A 25,358-nucleotide genomic window follows, 5' to 3' on the forward strand; every position below is an offset into this window, starting at 1 on the left:
CTACCTCATGAAGCTGGTTGAGAGAATGCCAAGAGTGTGCAAAGTTGTCATCAAGTCAAAGGGTGGCTACTTGGAAGAATCTCATATGAAATATATTTTGATTTGTTTAACACTTTTGGTTACTACATGATTCCATATGTGTTATTTCATAGTTTTGATGTCTTCACTATTATTCTACAATGTAGAAAATAGTTTTAAAAAATCAAGAAAAACCCTGGAATGAGTAGGTGTGTAAACTCTTGACTGACACTGTATGTAAATTTGATATTTCAGTGTTTTTTATTTTTTATATACACTGCTCAAAAAAATAAAGGGAACACTTAAACAACACAATGTAACTCCAAGTCAATCACACTTCTGTGAAATCAAACTGTCCACTTAGGAAGCAACACTGATTGACAATAAATGTAACATGCTGTTGTGCAAATGGAATAGACAAAAGGTGGAAATTATAGGCAATTAGTGAGACACCCCCAAAAAAGGAATGGTTCTGCAGGTGGTGACCACAGACCACTTCTCAGTTCCTATGCTTCCTGGCTGATGTTTTGGTCACTTTTGAATGCTGGCGGTGCTTTCACTCTAGTGGTAGCATGAGACGGAGTCTACAACCCACACAAGTGGCTCAGGTAGTGCAGTTCATCCAGGATGGCACATCAATGCGAGCTGTGGCAAAAAGGTTTGTTGTGTCTGTCAGCGTAGTGTCCAGAGCATGGAGGCGCTACCAGGAGACAGGCCAGTACATCAGGAGACGTGGAGAAGGCCGTAGGAGGGCAACAACCCAGCAGCAGGACCGCTACCTCCACCTTTGTGCAAGGAGGTACACTGCCAGAGCCCTGCAAAATGACCTCCAGCAGGCCACAAATGTTCATGTGTCAGCATATGGTCTCACAAGGGGTCCGAGGATCTCATCTCGGTACCTAATGGCAGCCAGGCTACCTCTGGCGAGCACATGGAGGGCTGTGCGGCCCCACAAAGAAATGCCACCCCACACCATGACTGACCCACCGCCAAACCGGTCATGCTGGAGGATGTTGCAGGCAGCAGAACGTTCTCCACGGCGTCTCCAGACTCTGTCACGTCTGTCACATGTGCTCATGTGCTCAGTGTGAACCTGCTTTCATCTGTGAAGAGCACAGGGCGCCAGTGGCGAATTTGCCAATCTTGGTGTTCTCTGGCAAATGCCAAACGTCCTGCACGGTGTTGGGCTGTAAGCACAACCCCCACCTGTGGACGTCGGGCCCTCATACCACCCTCAAGGAGTCTGTTTCTGACCGTTTGAGCAGACACATGCACATTTGTGGCCTGCTGGAGGTCATTTTGCAGGGCTCTGGCAGTTGGCAGCTGGGTTGTTGCCCTCCTACGGCCTCCTCCACGTCTCCTGATGTACTGGCCTGTCTCCTGGTAGCGCCTCCATGCTCTGGACACTACGCTGACAGACACAGCAAACCTTTTTGCCACAGCTCGCATTGATGTGCCATCCTGGATGAACTGCACTACCTGAGCCACTTGTGGGTTGTAGACTCCGTCTCATGCTACCACTAGAGTGAAAGCACCGCCAGCATTCAAAAGTGACCAAAACATCAGCCAGGAAGCATAGGAACTGAGAAGTGGTCTGTGGTCACCACCTGCAGAATCACTCCTTTTTTGGGGGTGTCTCACTAATTGCCTATAATTTCCACCTTTTGTCTATTCCATTTGCACAACAGCATGTGAAATTTATTGTCAATCAGTGTTGCTTCCTAAGTGGACAGTTTGATTTCACAGAAGTGTGATTGACTTGGAGTTACATTGTGTTGTTTAAGTGTTCCCTTTATTTTTTTGAGCAGTGTATATACATTTGCAAAAATGTCTAAACCTGTTTTTGCTTTGTCTTTATGGGGGTATTGTGATGTCATTATGGGGTATTGTGATGTCATTATGGGGTATTGTGATGTCATTATGGGGGTATTGTGTGTAGATTGATGAGGGGTTAAACTATTTCATCCATTTTAGAATAAGGCTGTAACGTAACAAAATGTGGAAAAAGTCAAGGGATCTGAATACTTACCGAATGCACTCTATATTGATGTTCTGTGTTCTATAATGATGTTCTGTGTTCTATATTGGTGATGTCATCCTACAGATATAAATCTCCTGGAGAAGTCCAATCAGAGAGCCCTCATCACGAAAGGCATCCTGGGATCTGGTTCAAGGTCATTATTACACGAGAAGAATGATGTTGTCAATGTACTTACTTCTCAATGGACGTATTTAGCTTGTTTTGATGTGTAAGGCCAGGAGTTTCCCCACCCAGAAAGAACTCTGCCCCATTGATGTGTGTGATAGAAACCTGTATGGAATATTTCCTGTGAGAGATAGTTTGTCCTTTTTGTTAAGTGTCTGTGTGTTTTGTATTTGTTTGTATTATGGATCCCCATTAGTTCCTGCCAAGGCATCAGCTACTCTTCCTGGGGTTTATTATGGATCCCCGTTAGTTCCTGCCAAGGCATCAGCTACTCTTCCTGGGGTTTATTATGGATCCCCATTAGTTCCTGCCAAGGCAGCAGCTACTCTTCTTGGGGTTTATTATGGATCGCCATTAGTTCCTGCCAAAGCAGCAGCTACTCTTCCTGGGGTTTATTATGGATCCCCGTTAGTTCCTGCCAAAGCAGCAGCTACTCTTCCTGGGGTTTATTATGGATCCCCGTTAGTTCCTGCCAAGGCAGCAGCTACTCTTCCTGGTGTTTATTATGGATCGCCATTAGTTCCTGCCAAAGCAGCAGCTACTCTTCCTGGGGTTTATTATGGATCCCCGTTAGTTCCTGCCAAAGCAGCAGCTACTCTTCCTGGGGTTTATTATGGATCCCCATTAGTTCCTGCCAAGGCAGCAGCTATTCTTCCTGGGGTTTATAATGGATCCCTATGAGTTCCTGCCAAGGCAGCAGCTACTCTTCCTGGGGTTTATTATGGATCCCCATTAGTTCCTGCCAAGGCAGCAGCTACTCTTCCTGGGGTTTATTATGGATCCCCGTTAGTTCCTACCAAGGTAGCAGCTACTCTTCCTGGGGTTTATTATGGATCACCATTAGTTCCTGTCTAGACAGCAGCTACTCTTCCTGGGGTCCAAACACATTAAAGCACTTGCATTACATATAAAACAAAAGATTAAACACTACATCATATAACATTATTACACCACTAAATATCTACAATACAAAATGTATAATACCGCCATACAACAATATTACAATGTACGTGAGTGTAGAGTGTGTGTGCCTGCGTTTGTGTGTGTATACCTGTGTCTGTACCTGTGTGTGTCTCGTCACAGTCCACACTGTTCCATAAGGTGTATGTGTACCTGTTATTTAAATCTGATTCTACTGCTGCATCAGTTACCTGATGTGGAATAGAGTTCCATGTAGTCATGGCTCTATGTAGTACTGTGCGCCTCCCGTAGTCTGTTCTGGACTTGGGGACTGTGAAGAGACCTCTAGTGGCATGTGTTGTGGGGTATGTATGGGTGTCTGAGCTGTGTGCTAGTAGTTTAAACAGACAGCTCTTTAAATTTAGCATGTCAACACTTCTTACAAAAACAAGTAGTGATGAAGTCAGTCTATCTTCCACTTTGAGCCATGAGAGATCCATATGCATATTATTAATGTTATTATTAATGTTATTATTTATGTTAGCTCCGTGTACTTTTAAGGGCGAGCCGTGCTCCTCTGTTTTGTGCCAATTGCAATTTTCACAAGTCATTCTTTGTGGCACGTGACCACGCGACCGAACAGTAGCCCAGGTGCGACTGTGGGTTTCCTGTCTTGAGACCTTACCCTGACCTGTGAACGTGTCTTTGACCTCACAGGTACCCAGCCTCCTCCAACGATTCCTTGACGTCTCTGATTTCCAAGAATGACGATCTGAAGAAAACAACTGGCGAGGTAGGAAACAGGAAGTAACCGTGTTGATGATTTATGACTGAGATACGGGCAAGAGACTCTGATTTGACATTATGCTGTCGGCAACATTTTCAGTTGTTGACACTATGCAGAATCACTCAGAGAGCAGCACTGTTGAAAATCACCTTGCTGGCAACATCACCTTATCTTTGCAGTATTTATATAAGGCAGAGTCTCCACCAATCTGTCATAAAGCATGGCATATGTGTTGTGTTTTCATACTGTCTGTCAGTGATACCCAGAAAGAGAGACGAAACCAGGAAGTAGACATCCTGCCTCGTTCTGGTTTTGTGAATGGTGTGCTCCTTATTCTACTGTAAAAGGAAACATCACTTTGTTGCTCATCTCTGTCTTTTATATCTACTGCATAGAGATACAATACAATGCCAGATAACTGTGTATTTCTACTGTGTCTTTAGTTGACAGACTCTACTGTGTGTCTCTAGTTGACAGACTACTGTGTGTCTCTAGTTGACAGACTACTGTGTCTCTAGTTGACAGACTCTACTGTGTGTCTCTAGTTGACAGACTACTGTGTGTCTCTAGTTGACAGACTACTGTGTGTCTCTAGTTAACAGACTACTGTGTGTCTCTAGTTGACAGACTCTACTGTGTGTCTCTAGTTGACAGACTACTGTGTCTCTAGTTGACAGACTACTGTGTGTCTCTAGTTGACAGACTACTGTGTGTCTCTAGTTGACAGACTACTGTGTCTCTAGTTGACAGACTACTGTGTGTCTCTAGTTGACAGACTACTGTGTGTCTCTAGTTGACAGACTACTGTGAGTCTCTAGTTGACAGACTACTGTGTGTCTCTAGTTGACAGACTACTGTGTCTCTAGTTGACAGACTCTACTGTGTGTCTCTAGTTGACAGACTACTGTGTGTCTCTAGTTGACAGACTACTGTGTGTCTCTAGTTAACAGACTACTGTGTGTCTCTAGTTGACAGACTACTGTGTCTCTAGTTGACAGACTCTACTGTGTGTCTCTAGTTGACAGACTCTACTGTGTGTCTCTAGTTGACAGACTACTGTGTGTCTCTAGTTAACAGACTACTGTGTGTCTCTAGTTGACAGACTACTGTGTGTCTCTAGTTGACAGACTACTGTGTCTCTAGTTGACAGACTCTACTGTGTGTCTCTAGTTAACAGACTACTGTGTGTCTCTAGTTGACAGACTACTGTGTGTCTCTAGTTGACAGACTACTGTGTGTCTCTAGTTGACAGACTACTGTGAGTCTCTAGTTGACAGACTACTGTGTGTCTCTAATTGACAGACTACTGTGTGTCTCTAGTTGACAGACTCTACTGTGAGTCTCTAGTTGACAGACTACTGTGAGTCTCTAGTTGACAGACTCTACTGTGTGTCTCTAGTTGACAGACTCTACTGTGAGTCTCTAGTTGACAGACTACTGTGAGTCTCTAGTTGACAGACTCTACTGTGTGTCTCTAGTTGACAGACTACTGTGTCTCTAGTTGACAGACTACTGTGTGTCTCTAGTTGACAGACTACTGTGTGTCTCTAGTTGACAGACTACTGTGTGTCTCTAGTTGACAGACTACTGTGTGTCTCTAGTTGACAGACTACTGTGTGTCTCTAGTTGACAGACTACTGTGTGTCTCTAGTTGACAGACTACTGTGTGTCTCTAGTTGACAGACTACTGTGAGTCTCTAGTTGACAGACTACTGTGTGTCTCTAATTGACAGACTCTACTGTGAGTCTCTAGTTGACAGACTACTGTGAGTCTCTAGTTGACAGACTCTACTGTGTGTCTCTAGTTGACAGACTACTGTGTCTCTAGTTGACAGACTCTACTGTGTGTCTCTAGTTGACAGACTACTGTGTCTCTCTAGTTGACAGACTACTGTGTCTCTAGTTGACAGACTACTGTGTGTCTCTAGTTGACAGACTACTGTGTGTCTCTAGTTGACAGACTACTGTGTGTCTCTAGTTGACAGACTACTGTGTGTCTCTAGTTGACAGACTCTACTGTGTGTCTCTAGTTGACAGACTACTGTGTCTCTAGTTGACAGACTACTGTGTGTCTCTAGTTGACAGACTACTGTGTGTCTCTAGTTGACAGACTACTGTGTGTCTCTAGTTGACAGACTACTGTGTGTCTCTAGTTGACAGACTCTACTGTGTGTCTCTAGTTGACAGACTACTGTGTCTCTAGTTGACAGACTACTGTGTGTCTCTAGTTGACAGACTACTGTGAGTCTCTAGTTGACAGACTCTGCTTTGTTTTCTAGCTGGCCTACCAAGTATTGGAGCTCCAGCAGGAGATTAAGATCAAAGACTCCGTACTGGAAGAGCAACATGCCAGGTGAGACTGTAGAACAACATGCCAGGTGAGACTGTAGAACAACATGCCAGGTGAGACTAGAGAACAACATGCCTGGTGAGACTGTAGAACAAGATGCCAGGTGAGACTGTAGAACAACATGCCAGGTGAGACTAGAGAACAACATGCCAGGTGAGACTGTAGAACAACATGCCAGGTGAGACTAGAGAACAACATGCCAGGTGAGACTGTAGAACAAGATGCCAGGTGAGACTGTAGAACAACATGCCAGATGAGACTAGAGAACAACATGCCAGGTAAGACTGTAGAACAACATGCCAGGTGAGACTGTAGAACAACATGCCAGGTGAAACTAGAGAACAACATGCCAGGTAAGACTGTAGAACAACATGCCAGGTGAGACTGTAGAACAACATGCCAGGTGAAACTAGAGAACAACATGCCAGGTGTGACTGTAGAACAACATGCCAGGTGAGACTGTGGAACAACATGCCAGGTGAGACTGTAGAACAACATGCCAGGTGAGACTGTAGAACAACATGCCAGGTGAGACTAGAGAACAACATGCCAGGTGTGACTGTAGAACAACATGCCAGGTCAGACTGTAGAACAACATGCCAGGTGAGACTGTGGAACAACATGCCAGGTGAGACTGTAGAACAACATGCCAGGTGAGACTAGAGAACAACATGCCAGGTGTGACTGTAGAACAACATGTCAGGTGAGACTGTAGAACAACATGCCAGGTGACACTGTAGAACAACATGCCAGGTGACACTGTAGAACAACATGCCAGGTGAGACTAGAGAACAACATGCCAGGTGAGACTGTAGAACAACATGCCAGGTGAGACTGTAGAACAACATGCCAGGTGAGACTGTAGAACAACATGCCAGGTGAGACTGTAGAACAACATGCCAGGTGAGACTGTAGAACAAGATGCCAGGTGAGACTGTGGAACAACATGCCAGGTGAGACTGTAGAACAACATGTCAGGTGAGACTGTAGAACAAGATGCCAGGTGGGACTGTAGAACAACATGCCAGGTGAGACTAGAGAACAACATGCCAGGTGAGACTGTAGAACAACATGCCAGGTGAGACTAGAGAACAACATGCCAGGTGAGACTAGAGAACAACATGCCAGGTGAGACTAGAGAACAACATGCCAGGTGAGACTGTAGAACAACATGCCAGGTGAGACTAGAGAACAACATGTCAGGTGAGACTGTAGAACAACATGCCAAGTGAGACTAGAGAACAACATGCCAAGTGAGACTGTAGAACAACATGCCAGGTGAGACTGTAGAACAATATGCCAGGTGAGACTGAATCTGTAGAACAACATGCCAGGTGAGACTGATTCTGTAGAACAACATGCCAGGTGAGACTAGAGAACAACATGCCAGGTGAGACTGATTCTGTAGAACAACATGCCAGGTGAGACTAGAGAACAACATGCCAGGTGAGACTGTAGAACAACATGCCAGGTGAGACTGATTCTGTAGAACAACATGCCAGGTGAGACTAGAGAACAACATGCCAGGTGAGACTGTAGAACAACATGCCAGGTGAGACTGTAGAACAACATGCCAGGTGGGACTGTAGAACAACATGCCAGGTGAGACTGTAGAACAAGATGCCAGGTGAGACTGTAGAACAACATGCCAGGTGTGACTGTAGAACAACATGCCAGGTGAGACTGTAGAACAAGATGCCAGGTGTGACTGTAGAACAAGATGCCAGGTGTGACTGTAGAACAACATGCCAGGTGAGACTGTAGAACAACATGCCAGGTGTGACTGTAGAACAACATGCCAGGTAGGACTGTAGAACAACATGCCAGGTGAGACTGTAGAACAACATGCCAGGTGAGACTGTAGAACAACATGCCAGGTGAACTAGAGAACAAGATGCCAGGTGAGACTGTAGAACAACATGACAGGTGAGACTAGAGAACAACATGCCAGGTGAGACTAGAGAACAACATGCCAGGTGAGACTTTAGAACAACATGCCAGGTGAGACTGTAGAACAACATGCCAGGTGAGACTGTAGAACATCATGCCAGGTGAGACTGTAGAACAACATGCCAGGTGTGACTGTAGAACAACATGCCAGGTGAGACTAGAGAACAACATGCCAGGTGAGACTGTAGGACAACATGCCAGGTGAGACTGTAGAACAACATGCCAGGTGAGACTTTAGAACAACATGCCAGGTGAGACTGTAGAACAACATGCCAGGTGAGACTGTAGAACAACATGCCAGGTGAGACTGTAGAACAACATGCCAGGTGAGACTGTAGAACAACATGCCAGGTGAGACTGTAGAGCAACATGCCAGGTGAGACTGTAGAGCAACATGCCAGGTGAGACTGTAGAACAACATGCCAGGTGAGACTGTAGAACAACATGCCAGGTGAGACTGTAGAACAACATGCCAGGTGAGACTGTAGAACAACATGCCAGGTGAGACTAGAGAACAACATGCCAGGTGAGACTGTAGAACAACATGCCAGGTAGGACTGTAGAACAACATGCCAGGTGAGACTGTAGAACAACATGCCAGGTGAGACTGTAGAACAACATGCCAGATGAGACTAGAGAACAACATGCCAGGTGAGACTAGAGAACAACATGCCAGGTGAGACTGTAGAACAACATGCCAGGTGAGACTGTAGAACAACATGCCAGGTGAGACTGTAGAACAACATGCCAGGTGAGACTGTAGAACAACATGCCAGGTGAGACTGTAGAACAACATGCCAGGTGAGACTGTAGAACAACATGCCAGGAGGGACTGTAGAACAACATGCCAGGAGGGACTAGAGAACAACATGCCAGGTGAGACTAGAGAACAACATGCCAGGTCAGACTACAGAACAACATGCCAGTTGAGACTAGAGAACAACATGCCAGGTCAGACTACAGAACAACATGCCAGGTGAGACTACAGAACAACATGCCAGGTGAGACTAGAGAACAACATGCCAGGTGAGACTAGAGAACAACATGCCAGGTCAGACTACAGAACAACATGCCAGGTGAGACTAGAGAACAACATGCCAGGTGAGACTAGAGAACAACATGCCAGGTCAGACTACAGAACAACATGCCAGGTGAGACTGTAGAACAACATGCCAGGTCAGACTACAGAACAACATGCCAGGTGAGACTGTAGAACAACATGCCAGGTGAGACTGTAGAACAACATGCCAGGTGAGACTGTAGAACAACATGCCAGGTGAGACTGTAGAACAAGATGCCAGGTGAGACTGTAGAACAAGATGCCAGGTGAGACTGTAGAACAACATGCCAGGTGAGACTGTAGAACAACATGCCAGGTGAGACTGTAGAACAACATGCCAGGTGAGACTGTAGAACAACATGCCAGGTGAGACTGTAGAACAACATGCCAGGTGAGACTGTAGAACAACATGCCAGGTGAGACTAGAGAACAACATGCCAGGTGAGACTAGAGAACAACATGCCAGGTGAGACTGTAGAACAACATGCCAGGTCAGACTGTAGAACAGCATGCCAGGTGGGACTAGAGAACAACATGCCAGGTGAGACTAGAGAACAACATGCCAGGTGAGACTGTAGAACAACATGCCAGGTGGGACTGTAGAACAACATGCCAGGTGAGACTGTAGAACAACATGCCAGGTGAGACTGTAGAACAACATGCCAGGTGAGACTGTAGAACAACATGCCAGGTGAGACTGTAGAACAACATGCCAGGAGGGACTAGAGAACAACATGCCAGGTGAGACTGTAGAACAACATGCCAGGTGAGACTGTAGAACAACATGCCAGTTGAGACTAGAGAACAACATGCCAGGTGAGACTGTAGAACAACATGCCAGGTCAGACTGTAGAACAACATGCCAGGTCAGACTGTAGAACAACATGCCAGGTGAGACTGTAGAACAACATGCCAGGTGAGACTGTAGAACAACATGCCAGGTGAGACTGTAGAACAACATGCCAGGTCAGACTGTAGAACAACATGCCAGGTGAGACTGTAGAACAACATGCCAGGTGAGACTGTAGAACAACATGCCAGGTGAGACTAGAGAACAACATGCCAGGTGAGACTGTAGAACAACATGCCAGGTGAGACTAGAGAACAACATGCCAGGTGAGACTGTAGAACAACATGCCAGGTGAGACTGTAGAACAACATGCCAGTTGAGACTAGAGAACAACATGCCAGGTGAGACTGTAGAACAACATGCCAGGTCAGACTGTAGAACAACATGCCAGGTGAGACTGTAGAACAACATGCCAGGTGAGACTAGAGAACAACATGCCAGGTGAGACTGTAGAACATCATGCCAGGTGAGACTGTAGAACAACATGCCAGGTCAGACTGTAGAACAACATGCCAGGTGAGACTGTAGAACAACATGCCAGGTGAGACTGTAGAACAACATGCCAGGTGAGACTAGAGAACAACATGCCAGGTGAGACTGTAGAACAACATGCCAGGTGAGACTAGAGAACAACATGCCAGGTGAGACTGTAGAACAACATGCCAGGTGAGACTGTAGAACAACATGCCAGGTGAGACTAGAGAATAACATGCCAGGTGAGACTAGAGAACAACATGCCAGGTGAGACTGTAGAACAACATGCCAGGTGAGACTAGAGATCAACATGCCAGGTGTGACTGTAGAACAACATGCCAGGTGTGACTGTAGAACAACATGTCAGGTGAGACTGTAGAACAACATGCCAGGTGAGACTAGAGAATAACATGCCAGGTGAGACTAGAGAACAACATGCCAGGTGAGACTAGAGAACAACATGCCAGGTCAGACTACAGAACAACATGCCAGGTGAGACTAGAGAACAACATGCCAGGTCAGACTACAGAACAACTTTCCAGGTGAGACTGTAGAACAACATGCCAGGTCAGACTACAGAACAACATGCCAGGTGAGACTGTAGAACAACATGCCAGGTGAGACTGTAGAACAACATGCCAGGTGAGACTGTAGAACAACATGCCAGGTGAGACTGTAGAACAACATGCCAGGTGAGACTGTAGAACAACATGCCAGGTGAGACTGTAGAACAACATGCCAGGTGAGACTGTAGAACAACATGCCAGGTGAGACTGTAGAACAACATGCCAGGTGAGACTAGAGAACAACATGCCAGGTGAGACTAGAGAACAACATGCCAGGTGAGACTGTAGAACAACATGCCAGGTCAGACTGTAGAACAGCATGCCAGGTAGGACTAGAGAACAACATGCCAGGTGAGACTAGAGAACAACATGCCAGGTGAGACTGTAGAACAACATGCCAGGTGAGACTGTAGAACAACATGCCAGGTGAGACTGTAGAACAACATGCCAGGTGAGACTGTAGAACAACATGCCAGGTGAGACTGTAGAACAACATGCCAGGTGAGACTGTAGAACAACATGCCAGGAAGGACTAGAGAACAACATGCCAGGTGAGACTGTAGAACAACATGCCAGGTCAGACTGTAGAACAACATGCCAGGTGAGACTAGAGATCAACATGCCAGGTGAGACTGTAGAACAACATGCCAGGTGAGACTGTAGAACAACATGCCAGTTGAGACTAGAGAACAACATGCCAGGTGAGACTGTAGAACAACATGCCAGGTCAGACTGTAGAACAACATGCCAGGTGAGACTGTAGAACAACATGCCAGGTGAGACTAGAGAACAACATGCCAGGTGAGACTGTAGAACAACATGCCAGGTGAGACTAGAGAACAACATGCCAGGTGAGACTGTAGAACAACATGCCAGGTCAGACTGTAGAACAACATGCCAGGTGAGACTGTAGAACAACATGCCAGGTGAGACTGTAGAACAACATGCCAGGTGAGACTAGAGAACAACATGCCAGGTGAGACTGTAGAACAACATGCCAGGTGAGACTGTAGAACAACATGCCAGGTGAGACTAGAGAATAACATGCCAGGTGAGACTGTAGAACAACATGCCAGGTGAGACTAGAGAACAACATGCCAGGTGTGACTGTAGAACAACATGCCAGGTGAGACTGTAGAACAACATGCCAGGTGAGACTGTAGAACAACATGCCAGGTGAGACTAGAGATCAACATGCCAGGTGTGACTGTAGAACAACATGCCAGGTGTGACTGTAGAACAACATGTCAGGTGAGACTGTAGAACAACATGCCAGGTGAGACTAGAGAATAACATGCCAGGTGAGACTAGAGAACAACATGCCAGGTCAGACTGTAGAACAAGATGCCAGGTGTGACTGTAGAACAACATGCCAGGTGAGACTGTAGAACAAGATGCCAGGTAAGACTGTAGAACAACATGCCAGGTGAGACTAGAGATCAACATGCCAGGTGAGACTACAGAACAACATGCCAGGTGAGACTGTAGAACAACATGCCAGGTAGGACTGTAGAACAACATGCCAGGTGAGACTGTAGAACAACATGCCAGTTGAGACTGTAGAACAACATGCCAGGTGAGACTGTAGAACAACATGCCAGGTGAGACTGTAGAACAACATGCCAGGTGAGACTGATTCTGTAGAACAAGATGCCTGGTGAGACTAGAGAACAACATGCCAGGTGTGACTGTAGAACAACATGCCAGGTGAGACTGTAGAACAACATGCCAGGTGAGACTAGAGAACAACATGCCAGGTGTGACTGTAGAACAACATGTCAGGTGAGACTAGAGAATAACATGCCAGGTGAGACTAGAGAACAACATGCCAGGTCAGACTGTAGAACAAGATGCCAGGTGTGACTGTAGAACAACATGCCAGGTGGGACTGTAGAACAAGATGCCAGGTAAGACTGTAGAACAACATGCCAGGTGAGACTAGAGATCAACATGCCAGGTGAGACTACAGAACAACATGCCAGGTGAGACTGTAGAACAACATGCCAGGTAGGACTGTAGAACAACATGCCAGGTGAGACTGTAGAACAACATGCCAGTTGAGACTGTAGAACAACATGCCAGGTGAGACTGTAGAACAACATGCCAGGTGAGACTGTAGAACAACATGCCAGGTGAGACTGATTCTGTAGAACAAGATGCCTGGTGAGACTAGAGAACAACATGCCAGGTGTGACTGTAGAACAACATGCCAGGTGAGACTGTAGAACAACATGCCAGGTGAGACTAGAGAACAACATGCCAGGTGTGACTGTAGAACAACATGTCAGGTGAGACTGTAGAACAAGATGCCAGGTGAGACTGTAGAACAACATGCCAGGTGAGACTGTAGAACAACATGCCAGGTAGGACTGTAGAACAACATGCCAGGTGAGACTGTAGAACAACATGCCAGGTGAGACTAGAGAACAACATGCCAGGTGAGACTGTAGAACAACATGCCAGGTGAGACTGTAGAACAACATGCCAGGTGAGACTGTAGAACAACATGCCAGGTGAGACTAGAGATCAACATGCCAGGTGTGACTGTAGAACAACATGCCAGGTGTGACTGTAGAACAACATGTCAGGTGAGACTGTAGAACAACATGCCAGGTGAGACTAGAGAATAACATGCCAGGTGAGACTAGAGAACAACATGCCAGGTCAGACTGTAGAACAAGATGCCAGGTGTGACTGTAGAACAACATGCCAGGTGAGACTGTAGAACAAGATGCCAGGTGAGACTACAGAACAACATGCCAGGTGAGACTGTAGAACAACATGCCAGGTCAGACTGTAGAACAACATGCCAGTTGAGACTGTAGAACAACATGCCAGGTGAGACTAGAGAACAACATGCCAGGTGAGACTAGAGAACAACATGCCAGGTGAGACTGTAGAACAACATGCCAGGTAGGACTGTAGAACAACATGCCAGGTGAGACTGTAGAACAACATGCCAGTTGAGACTGTAGAACAACATGCCAGGTGAGACTGTAGAACAACATGCCAGGTGTGACTGTAGAACAACATGCCAGGTGAGACTGTAGAACAACATGCCAGGTGAGACTGTAGAACAACATGCCAGGAGGGACTGTAGAACAACATGCCAGGTGTGACTGTAGAGCAACATGCCAGGTGAGACTGTAGAACAACATGCCAGGTGAGACTGTAGAACAACATGCCAGGTGAGACTGATTCTGTAGAACAAGATGCCAGCTGATTTTCCTCCTATGAAACCTGTAGGAAGGACCTGTTGAAACGTGAAAGCTCTGGCAAGCACAGCTTAATGTAGCTTTTCCTAGGTCACTGTGATCTAGGTCACTGTGATCTAGGTCACTGTGATCTTATCCTGGGTCACTGTGATCTAGGTCACTGTGATCTAGGTTACTGTGATCGTATCCTAAGTCACTGGTGCTATGGAAGCTGGTGGTTGAGTAGGACATGTCCTGACCAGGGGGAACTGTCGTCATGGAATATCCATGGCCCTAGTTAATAGAAACTAGTATAACTGACAGGGTTGGGGTTAAGGTCAGGTCACACTGACCGTGTACAGACTTTTTTAACTATCTGTGTATTCAGGATGTGTGAGGTGCAGAGGGATCTGCTGGGGGTGCAGGCGGAGGATGGAAGTCTGGCGGTGCGTGTTGCCGAAGTGACGGAGGGGAACCGGCTGTTGAAACGGGAGTACGACTCTCTGCTGGAGCGGCACCATGATATGGACCAGACCTTCAGAGAGGAGAAGCTCAGAGGTCAGGAAATGCTGGAGGAACTGGTTCGGAGGAAGCAACACGCAGCCGTCAGGATGAACAGTCGCAACGAGAGACGGGTCAGGTGAGATTAACCCTGACCCTGCTGGGGGTCAACGAGAGACGGGTCAGGTGAGATTAACCCTGACCCTGCTGGGGGTCAACGAGAGACGGGTCAGGTGAGATTAACCCTGACCCTGCTGGGGGTCAACGAGAGACGGGTCAGGTGAGATTAACCCTGACCCTGCTGGGGGTCAACGAGAGACGGGTCAGGTGAGATTAACCCTGACCCTGCTGGGGGTCAAAGAGAGACGGGTCAGGTGAGATTAACCCTGATCCTGCTGGGGGTCAACGAGAGACGGGTCAGGTGAGATTAACCCTGACCCTGCTGGGGGTCAAAGAGAGACGGGTCAGGTGAGATTAACCCTGACCCTGCTGGGGGTCAATAAGAGACGGGTCAGATGAGCTGCTTCCTGGGGTCAAACAGGGCCCTGAGGTTTTCCTGAAGAGTGTGGGGGGAAGACTGACCGTGTACAGACTTTTCATTTATTTTCCTGACCATTTGATCTCACCAAGAAAAACTCTGGGCCCTAATTAAAGCCTACAGGTTATAACTAGTTAAAGTCTACAGGTTATAACTAGTTGAAGTCTATAGGTTATAACTAGTTAGGGTCTACATGTTTTAACTAGTTAAAGTGTACAGGTTATAACTAGTTAAATGCTATAGGTTATAACTAGTTAAATGCTATAGGTTATATCTAGTTAAAGTCTACATGTTTTAACTAGTTAAAGTGTACAGGTTATAACTAGTTAAATGCTATAGGTTATAACTAGTTAAATTCTATAGGTTATATCTAGTTAAAGTCTACATGTTTTAACTAGTTAAAGTGTACAGGTTATAACTAGTTAAATGCTATAGGTTATAACTAGTTAAATGCTATAGGTTATATCTAGTTAAAGTCTACATGTTATAACTAGTTCAAATCAAGTTTATTTTATATAGCCCTTCGTACATCAGCTAATATCTCGAAGTGCTGTACAGAAATTTGATTTGATTTGATTTTGATTTGATTTGATAACTAGTTAAATTCTACAGGTTATAACTAGTTAAAGTCTACAGGTTATAACAATTTGAAGTCTACAGGTTATAACTAGTTAAAGTCTACAGGTTATAACTAGTTAAAGTCTACAGGTTATAACTAGTTAAATTCTACAGGTTATAACTAGTTGAAGTCTATAGGTTATAAGTAGTTGAATTCTACAGGTTATAACTAGTTAAAGGCTATAGGTTATAACTAGTTAAATTCTACAGGTTATAACTAGTTCAAGTCTACAGGTTATAACTAGTTAAAGTCTACAGGTTATAACTAGTTAAATTCTACAGGTTATAACTAGTTGAAGTCTATAGGTTATAACTAGTTAAAGGCTATAGGTTATAACTAGTTAAAGGCTATAGGTTATAACTAGTTAGAGTCTACAGGTTATAACTAGTTAGAGTCTACAGGTTATAACTAGTTAAAGGCTATAGGTTATAACTAGTTGAAGTCTACAGGTTATAACTAGTTAAAGTCTACAGGGTATAACTTGTTAAAGTCTATAGGTTATAACTAGTTAAATTCTACATGTTATAACTAGTTAAAGTCTACAGGTTATAACTAGTTGAAGGCTATAGGTTATAACTTGTTAAATTCTACAGGTTATAACTATTTGAAGTCTATAGGTTATAACTAGTTAAAGTCTACAGGTTATAACTAGTTAGTCTACAGGTTATAACTAGTTAGTCTACAGGTTATAACTAGTTAAAGTCTATAGGTTATAACTAGTTAAAGTCTACAGGATAGAACTTGTTAAAGGAGTTAAAGTCTAGAGGTTAAAACTAGTTAAATTCTACAGGTTATAACTATTTGAAGTCTATAGGTTATAACTAGTTAAAGGGGAGCCAGGCCCAGTCAATCAGAATGAGTTTCACCCCACAAAAAGGGCTTTATTACAGACAGAAATACTCCTCAGTTTCGTCAGCTGGTTTGTGGTCTCAGACGAGCCCGCAGATGAAGAAGCCGGATGTGGATGGATTATCTAGGCAAAGGACAAATGTTCACTAACAGTGATGTAAACGAATTTGTGCACAGAATTAGAGAGAAATAAGCTTTTTGTGTGTATGGAACATTTCTGGGATCTTTTATTTCAGATCATGAAACACGGGACCAACACTTTACATGTTGCCTTTTATATTTTAGTTCAATGTAGTTAATGGCTACAGGTTATAACTAGTTAATGGCTATAGGTTATAACTAGTTAAAGGCTATAGGTTATAACTAGTTAAAGGCTATAGTTTATAACTAGTTAAAGGCTATAGGTTATAACTAGTTAAAGGCTATAGGTTATTACTAGTTAAAGGCTATAGGTTATAACTAGTTAAAGGCTATAGGTTATAACTAGTTAAAGGCTATAGGTTATTACTAGTTAAAGGCTATAGGTTATAACTAGTTAAAGGCTATAGGTTATAACTAGTTAAAGGCTATAGGTTATAACTAGTTAAAGGCTATAGGTTATAACTAGTTAAAGGCTATAGGTTATAACTAGTTAAAGGCTACAGGTTATAACTAGTTAAAGGCTACAGGTTATAACTAGTTAAAGGCTACAGGTTATAACTAGTTAAAGGCTACAGGTTATAACTAGTTAAAGGCTATAGGTTATAACTAGTTAAAGGCTACAGGTTATAACTAGTTAAAGGCTATAGGTTATAACTAGTTAAAGGCTATAGGTTATAACTAGTTAAAGGCTACAGGTTATAACTAGTTAAAGGCTACAGGTTATAACTAGTTAATGGCTATAGGTTATAACTAGTTAATGGCTATAGGTTATAACTAGTTAAAGTCTACAGGTTATAACCAGTTAAAGTCTATAGGTTATAACTAGTTAAAGGCTATAGGTTATAACTAGTTGAAGTCTATAGGTTATAACTATTTGAAGTCTATAGGTTATAACTAGTTAAAGTCTATAGGTTATAACTAGTTAAAGTCTACAGGTTATAACTAGTTAGTCTACAGGTTATAACCAGTTAAAGTCTATAGGTTATAACTAGTTAAAGTCCAACTCCCTCACGACGCCAGGTCAGCGGAGTCAATCACCACCTTCCGGAGACACCTGAAACCCCACCTCTTTAAGGAATACCTAGGATAGGATAAAGTAATCCTTCTAACCCCCCCTCCCCCCTTAAAAAATTTAGATGCACTACTGTAAAGTGGTTGTTCCACTGGATATCATAAGGTGAATGCACCAATTTGTAAGTCGCTCTGGATAAGAGCGTCTGCTAAATGACTTAAATGTAAATGTAAGTCTACAGGATATAACTTGTTAAAGGAGTTATAGTCTAGAGGTTATAACTAGTTGAAGGCTATAGGTTATAACTAGTTAAAGGGGAGCCAGGCCCAGTCAATCAGAATGAGTTTCACCCCACAAAAAGGGCTTTATTACAGACAGAAATACTCCTCAGTTTCGTCAGCTGGTTTGTGGTCTCAGACGAGCCCGCAGATGAAGAAGCCGGATGTGGAGGGATTATCTAGGCAAAGGACAAATGTTCACTAACAGTGATGTAAACGAATTTGTGCACAGAATTAGAGAGAAATAAGCTTTTTGTGTGTATGGAACATTTCTGGGATCTTTGAAACAGAAATCATGAAACACGGGACCAACACTTTACATGTTGCCTTTTATATTTTAGTTCAATGTAGTTAATGGCTACAGGTTATAACTAGTTAATGGCTACAGGTTATAACTAGTTAATGGCTATAGGTTATAACTAGTTAAAGGCTATAGGTTATAACTAGTTAAAGGCTATAGGTTATAACTAGTTAAAGGCTATAGGTTATTACTAGTTAAAGGCTACAGGTTATAACTAGTTAAAGGCTACAGGTTATTACTAGTTAGTCTACAGGTTATAACTAGTTAATGGCTATAGGTTATAACTAGTTAGAGTCTACAGGTTATAACTAGTTAGTCTACAGGTTATAACTAGTTAATGGCTATAGGTTATAACTAGTTAGTCTACAGGTTATAACTAGTTAATGGCTATAGGTTATAACTAGTTAGAGTCTACAGGTTATAACTAGTTAAAGGCTACAGGTTATAACTAGTTAGAGTCTACAGGTTATAACTAGTTAAAGGCTATAGGTTATAACTAGTTGAAGGCTATAGGTTATAACTAGTTAAAGGCTATAGGTTATAACTAGTTAAAGGCTATAGGTTATAACTAGTTAAAGGCTATAGGTTATAACTAGTTAAAGGCTATAGGTTATAACTAGTTAAAGGCTATAGGTTATAACTAGTTAAAGGCCAGGTGAAGGGAAACATAAGGAAAACTTACATAAGGGATAGGAGAACTTACTTGAGGACAATCCAATCTGGCTTAATTAGGACAATAAAATAAACTAAGTGTGTATCAATACTGAAACACCTAAAAAGGACAAACATTTAAGACATTAAAGTATTTAAGACTGAGATATTTCATTAAGACAACTTTCTGTTTTGGACAAGAGACTTGTTCCTTAGCAACACTTGTCAGTCCACTTCATTCACAGGTTATAACTAGTTAAAGGCTACAGGTTATAACTAGTTAAAGGCTATAGGTTATAACTAGTTAAAGGCTATAGGTTATAACTAGTTAAAGTCTACAGGTTATAACTAGTTAAAGGCTATAGGTTATAACTAGTTAAAGGCTATAGGTTATAACTAGTTAAAGTCTACAGGTTATAACTAGTTAAAGGCTACAGGTTATAACTAGTTAAAGGCTACAGGTTTTAACTAGTTAAAGGCTATAGGTTATAACTAGTTAAAGGCTATAGGTTATAACTAGTTAGAGTCTACAGGATATAACTAGTTAAAGGCTACAGGTTATACCTAGTTAAAGGCTACAGGTTATAACTAGTTAAAGGCTACAGGTTATAACTTGACCTCAAATCACGTGCGGGAAAAACTCCAGGCCCTATGAAGCATTAATGAATGTATTCAGAGTGAGTTGTATCTGTAATGTGGTTGCCATTAATTTCAACTGTCAACTCCACAGAGCCAGAGAGGCAAGTCTTCAGAAGGAACTGGAGACCGCCGGGAAGGTGAATGTGACCATTGATGTGTAAGTAACTAGATTATATAGCCTACGTGGATGTGTAAGTAACTAGATTATATAGCCTACGTCGATGTGTAAGTAACTAGATTATATAGCCTACATGGATGTGTAAGTAACTAGATTATATAGCCTACGTGGATGTGTAAGTAACTAGATTATATAGCCTACATGGATGTGTAAGTAACTAGATTATATAGCCTACATGGATGTGTAAGTAACTAGATTATATAGCCTACGTCGATGTGTAAGTAACTAGATTATATAGCCTACATGGATGTGTAAGTAACTAGATTATATAGCCTACATGGATGTGTAAGTAACTCAATTATATAGCCTACATCGATGTGTAAGTAACTAGATTATATAGCCTACGTGGATGTGTAAGTAACTAGATTATATAGCCTACGTGGATGTGTAAGTAACTAGATTATATAGCCTACATGGATGTGTAAGTAACTAGATTATATAGCCTACGTCGATGTGTAAGTAACTAGATTATATAGCCTACATGGATGTGTAAGTAACTAGATTATATAGCCTACGTCGATGTGTAAGTAACTAGATCATATAGCCTACGTGGATGTGTAAGTAACTAGATTATATAGTCTACATGGATGTGTAAGTAACTAGATTATATAGCCTACGTGGATGTGTAAGTGTTTTACACTCTTTAGTTTAGATTGTATAGTCCCATTGATGTGTAAGTAGCTCTCACTAGATTGACAATAGGTTAAAGTTTTCCCTTTTGTATTGTAGTAGCTCATGTCCAGAGTGCCACACAAAGCTAAAGTATAATGAAGTGTTGTGCTGTTTCTCTGTTTTCCTTCCAGCGGGTCTGTCAGTGCCCCGGCCTCCAGAGAAGCCTCCCCTAAGAGTGATCTGGCTGAGAGACGGACCACTAGACTGTTCCGGTAGGGGAAAGCTGAGAGACGGACCACTAGAATGTTCTGAGAGACAGACCCACTAGAATGTTCTGGTAGAGGAAGGCTGAGAGATGGACCACTAGAATGTTCTGAGAGACAGACCCACTAGAATGTTCTGGTAGAGGAAGGCTGAGAGACAGACCCACTAGAATGTTCCGGTAGAGGAAAGCTGAGAGACAGACCCACTAGAATGTTCCGGTAGAGGAAAGCTGAGAGACGGACCACTAGAATGTTCCGGTAGAGGAAGGCTGAGAGACGGACCACTAGAATGTTCTGGTAGAGGAAGGCTGAGAGACGGACCACTAGAATGTTCCGGTAGAGGAAGGCTGAGAGACGGACCACTAGAATGTTCTGGTAGAGGAAGGCTGAGAGACGGACCACTAGAATGTTCTGGTAGAGGAAGGCTGAGAGACGGACCACTAGAATGTTCTGGTAGAGGAAAGCTGAGAGACGGACCACTAGAATGTTCTGAGAGACGGACCACTAGAATGTTCTGGTAGAGGAAGGCTGAGAGACGGACCACTAGAATGTTCCGGTAGGGGAAAGCTGAGAGACGGACCACTAGAATGTTCTGAGAGACGGACCACTAGAATGTTCTGGTAGAGGAAGGCTGAGAGACGGACCACTAGAATGTTCCGGTAGAGGAAGGCTGAGAGACGGACCACTAGAATGTTCCGGTAGGGGAAAGCTGAGAGACGGACCACTAGAATGTTCTGAGAGACGGACCACTAGAATGTTCTGGTAGAGGAAGGCTGAGAGACGGACCACTAGAATGTTCCGGTAGGGGAAAGCTGAGAGACGGACCACTAGAATGTTCTGAGAGACGGACCACTAGAATGTTCTGGTAGAGGAAGGCTGAGAGACGGACCACTAGAATGTTCTGGTAGAGGAAAGCTGAGAGACAGACCACTAGAATGTTCTGGTAGAGGAAGGCTGAGAGACAGACCCACTAGAATGTTCCGGTAGAGGAAAGCTGAGAGACAGACACACTAGAATGTTCCGGTAGAGGAAAGCTGAGAGACAGACCCACTAGAATGTTCTGGTAGAGGAAGGCTGAGAGACAGACCCACTAGAATGTTCCGGTAGAGGAAAGCTGAGAGACAGACCCACTAGAATGTTCCGGTAGAGGAAAGCTGAGAGACGGACCACTAGAATGTTCCGGTAGAGGAAGGCTGAGAGACGGACCACTAGAATGTTCTGGTAGAGGAAGGCTGAGAGACGGACCACTAGAATGTTCCGGTAGAGGAAGGCTGAGAGACGGACCACTAGAATGTTCTGGTAGAGGAAGGCTGAGAGACGGACCACTAGAATGTTCTGGTAGAGGAAGGCTGAGAGACGGACCACTAGAATGTTCTGGTAGAGGAAAGCTGAGAGACGGACCACTAGAATGTTCTGAGAGACGGACCACTAGAATGTTCTGGTAGAGGAAGGCTGAGAGACGGACCACTAGAATGTTCCGGTAGAGGAAGGCTGAGAGACGGACCACTAGAATGTTCCGGTAGGGGAAAGCTGAGAGACGGACCACTAGAATGTTCTGAGAGACGGACCACTAGAATGTTCTGGTAGAGGAAGGCTGAGAGACGGACCACTAGAATGTTCCGGTAGGGGAAGGCTGAGAGACGGACCACTAGAATGTTCTGAGAGACGGACCACTAGAATGTTCTGAGAGACGGACCACTAGAATGTTCTGGTAGAGGAAGGCTGAGAGACGGACCACTAGAATGTTCTGGTAGAGGAAGAAATGACAGAAATCACTCAAAGTTCAGATGGCATTTCTAGGCCTTCCTTCCCATGGAAGAAAAACACAGATTCTTGTTGGAAGTCATTGTCGGGGTATAGCGTTTTCACATTCTACCTCAAAGTTACTTTGGTGTAAAGTTATAATGGTGAAATGTTTTATTCTATTTTTTAAATGTAAAAATGATTAAATACATTTAAATAATGCTTACACTGCATGAATGGTTCTAAAAGGATCTTCAGTTACAATGCTCGGATCTTTATTTGATCACTCTTTTGTTGCTGAGAATTTTCCTGCACAGGAAATGCAAGTATTTGAGTTTTAAAAGTTTGTAATTTCAGACTTGATTTGTCCAAACAAAAAATGTATCAACCCCTAAAGAAATTTTTGATTAATTATAATCCACATAATAATTCACATTTCCTATTGCTGCAGTATTCTTTTCCTGCTGTAGCAAACTGGCTCAAGTTAAGATCCTACATCTGTAACATCACAATGCTTGCTACATCACAATGCTTACTACATCTAAATTGATTAAACCATTCCTTCAAGTGTATTTTAAAAGTTCTAAAAACTTCACTTAACTTTTTTCCCCCTAGGTCAGCCTCAGTAACATCCCCTCCCAGGATTCTAGATTCCATCAAAGAGCTTTTTGAGTGAGTTACATAGACAGAATAATATGAATGTTCTGTGGTTCTATGGTTACATAGACAGAATAATATGAATGTTCTGTGGTTCTATGGACAGAATAATATGAATGTTCTGTGGTTCTATGGTTACACAGACAGAATAATATGAATGTTCTGTGGTTCTATGGTTACATAGACAGAATACTATGAATGTTCTGTGGTTATATAGACAGAATAATATGAGTGTTCTATGGTTACATAGACAGAATAATATGAATGTTATGTGGTTCTATGGTTACATAGACAGAATAATATGAATGTTATGTGGTTATATAGACAGAATAATATGAGTGTTCTATGGTTACATAGACAGAATAATATGAATGTTCTGTGGTTCTATGGTTACATAGACAGAATAATATGAATGTTCTGTGGTTCTATGGACAGAATAATATGAATGTTCTGTGGTTCTATGGTTACACAGACAGAATAATATGAATGTTCTGTGGTTCTATGGTTACATAGACAGAATACTATGAATGTTCTGTGGTTATATAGACAGAATAATATGAGTGTTCTATGGTTACATAGACAGAATAATATGAATGTTATGTGGTTCTATGGTTACATAGACAGAATAATATGAATGTTATGTGGTTATATAGACAGAATAATATGAGTGTTCTATGGTTACATAGACAGAATAATATGAATGTTCTGTGGTTCTATGGTTATATAGACAGAATAATATGAATGTTATGTGGTTCTATGGACAGAATAATATGAATGTTCTGTTGTTCTATGGTTACATAGACAGAATAATATGAATGTTATGTGGTTCTATGGTTGCATAGACAGAATAATAAGAATGTTCTCTGGTTACATAGACAGAATACTATGAATGTTCTGTGGTTATATAGACAGAATACTATGAGTGTTCTATGGTTACATAGACAGAATAATATGAATGTTATGTGGTTCTATGGTTACATAGACAGAATAATAAGAATGTTCTCTGGTTACATAGACAGAATACTATGAATGTTCTATGGTTACATAGACAGAATAATATGAATGTTCTGTGGTTCTATGGTTATATAGACAGAATAATATGAATGTTATGTGGTTCTATGGACAGAATAATATGAATGTTCTGTTGTTCTATGGTTACATAGACAGAATAATATGAATGTTATGTGGTTCTATGGTTGCATAGACAGAATAATAAGAATGTTCTCTGGTTACATAGATAGAATACTATGAATGTTCTATGGTTACATAGACAGAATATGATGAATGTTCTGTGGTTCTATGGTAACATAGACAGAATAATATGAATGTTCTGTGGTTCTATGGTTACATAGACAGAATAATATTAATGTTCTGTGGTTCTATGGTTACATAGACAGAATAATATGAATGTTCTGTGGTTCTATGGACAGAATAATATGAATGTAATGTGGTTTTATGGACAGAATAATATGAATGTTCTGTGGTTCTATGGTTACATAGACAGAATAATATGAATGTTCTGTGGTTCTATGGTTACATAGACAGAATAATATGAATGTTCTGTGGTTCTATGGTTACATAGATAGAATACTATGAATGTTCTATGGTTCTATGGTTACATAGACAGAATAATATGAATGTTCTGTGGTTCTATGGTTACATAGACAGAATAATATGAATGTTCTGTGGTTCTATGGTTACATAGACAGAATAATATGACTGTTCTGTGGTTCTATGGTTACATAGATAGAATACTATGAATGTTCTATGGTTACGTAGACAGAATAATATGAATGTTCTGTGGTTCTATGCTTACATAGACAGAATAATATGACTGTTCTATGGTTACATAGATAGAATACTATGAATGTTCTATGGTTCTATGGTTACGTAGACAGAATAATATGAATGTTCTGTGGTTCTATGGTTACATAGATAGAATGTTCTATGGTTACATAGACAGAATAATATGACTGTTCTGTGGTTCTATGGTTACATAGATAGAATACTATGAATGTTCC

At 42.6% G+C, this 25,358-nt stretch overlaps 1 protein-coding gene across 2 annotated transcripts in view; it reads left to right on the forward strand.

Annotated features, from left to right (window-relative positions):
* Positions 1-25,358, forward strand: part of LOC129831766 (protein Atg16l2) — a 155,690-nt gene that overhangs the window by 2,131 nt on the left and 128,201 nt on the right. The window contains exons 2-8 of one of the 2 annotated variants that reach the window (XM_055895193.1): positions 2,123-2,192; positions 3,842-3,917; positions 6,191-6,264; positions 14,744-14,995; positions 19,976-20,041; positions 20,866-20,946; positions 23,296-23,352. In XM_055895193.1, coding sequence (XP_055751168.1) covers positions 2,123-2,192; positions 3,842-3,917; positions 6,191-6,264; positions 14,744-14,995; positions 19,976-20,041; positions 20,866-20,946; positions 23,296-23,352 — 676 coding nt within the window. The remainder of the gene's footprint in view (positions 1-2,122; positions 2,193-3,841; positions 3,918-6,190; positions 6,265-14,743; positions 14,996-19,975; positions 20,042-20,865; positions 20,947-23,295; positions 23,353-25,358) is intronic. The other variant, XM_055895194.1, reaches the window with a different exon arrangement.

Source organism: Salvelinus fontinalis, chromosome 33, assembly GCF_029448725.1.
Source record: "Salvelinus fontinalis isolate EN_2023a chromosome 33, ASM2944872v1, whole genome shotgun sequence".
NCBI lineage: Eukaryota > Metazoa > Chordata > Actinopteri > Salmoniformes > Salmonidae > Salvelinus > Salvelinus fontinalis.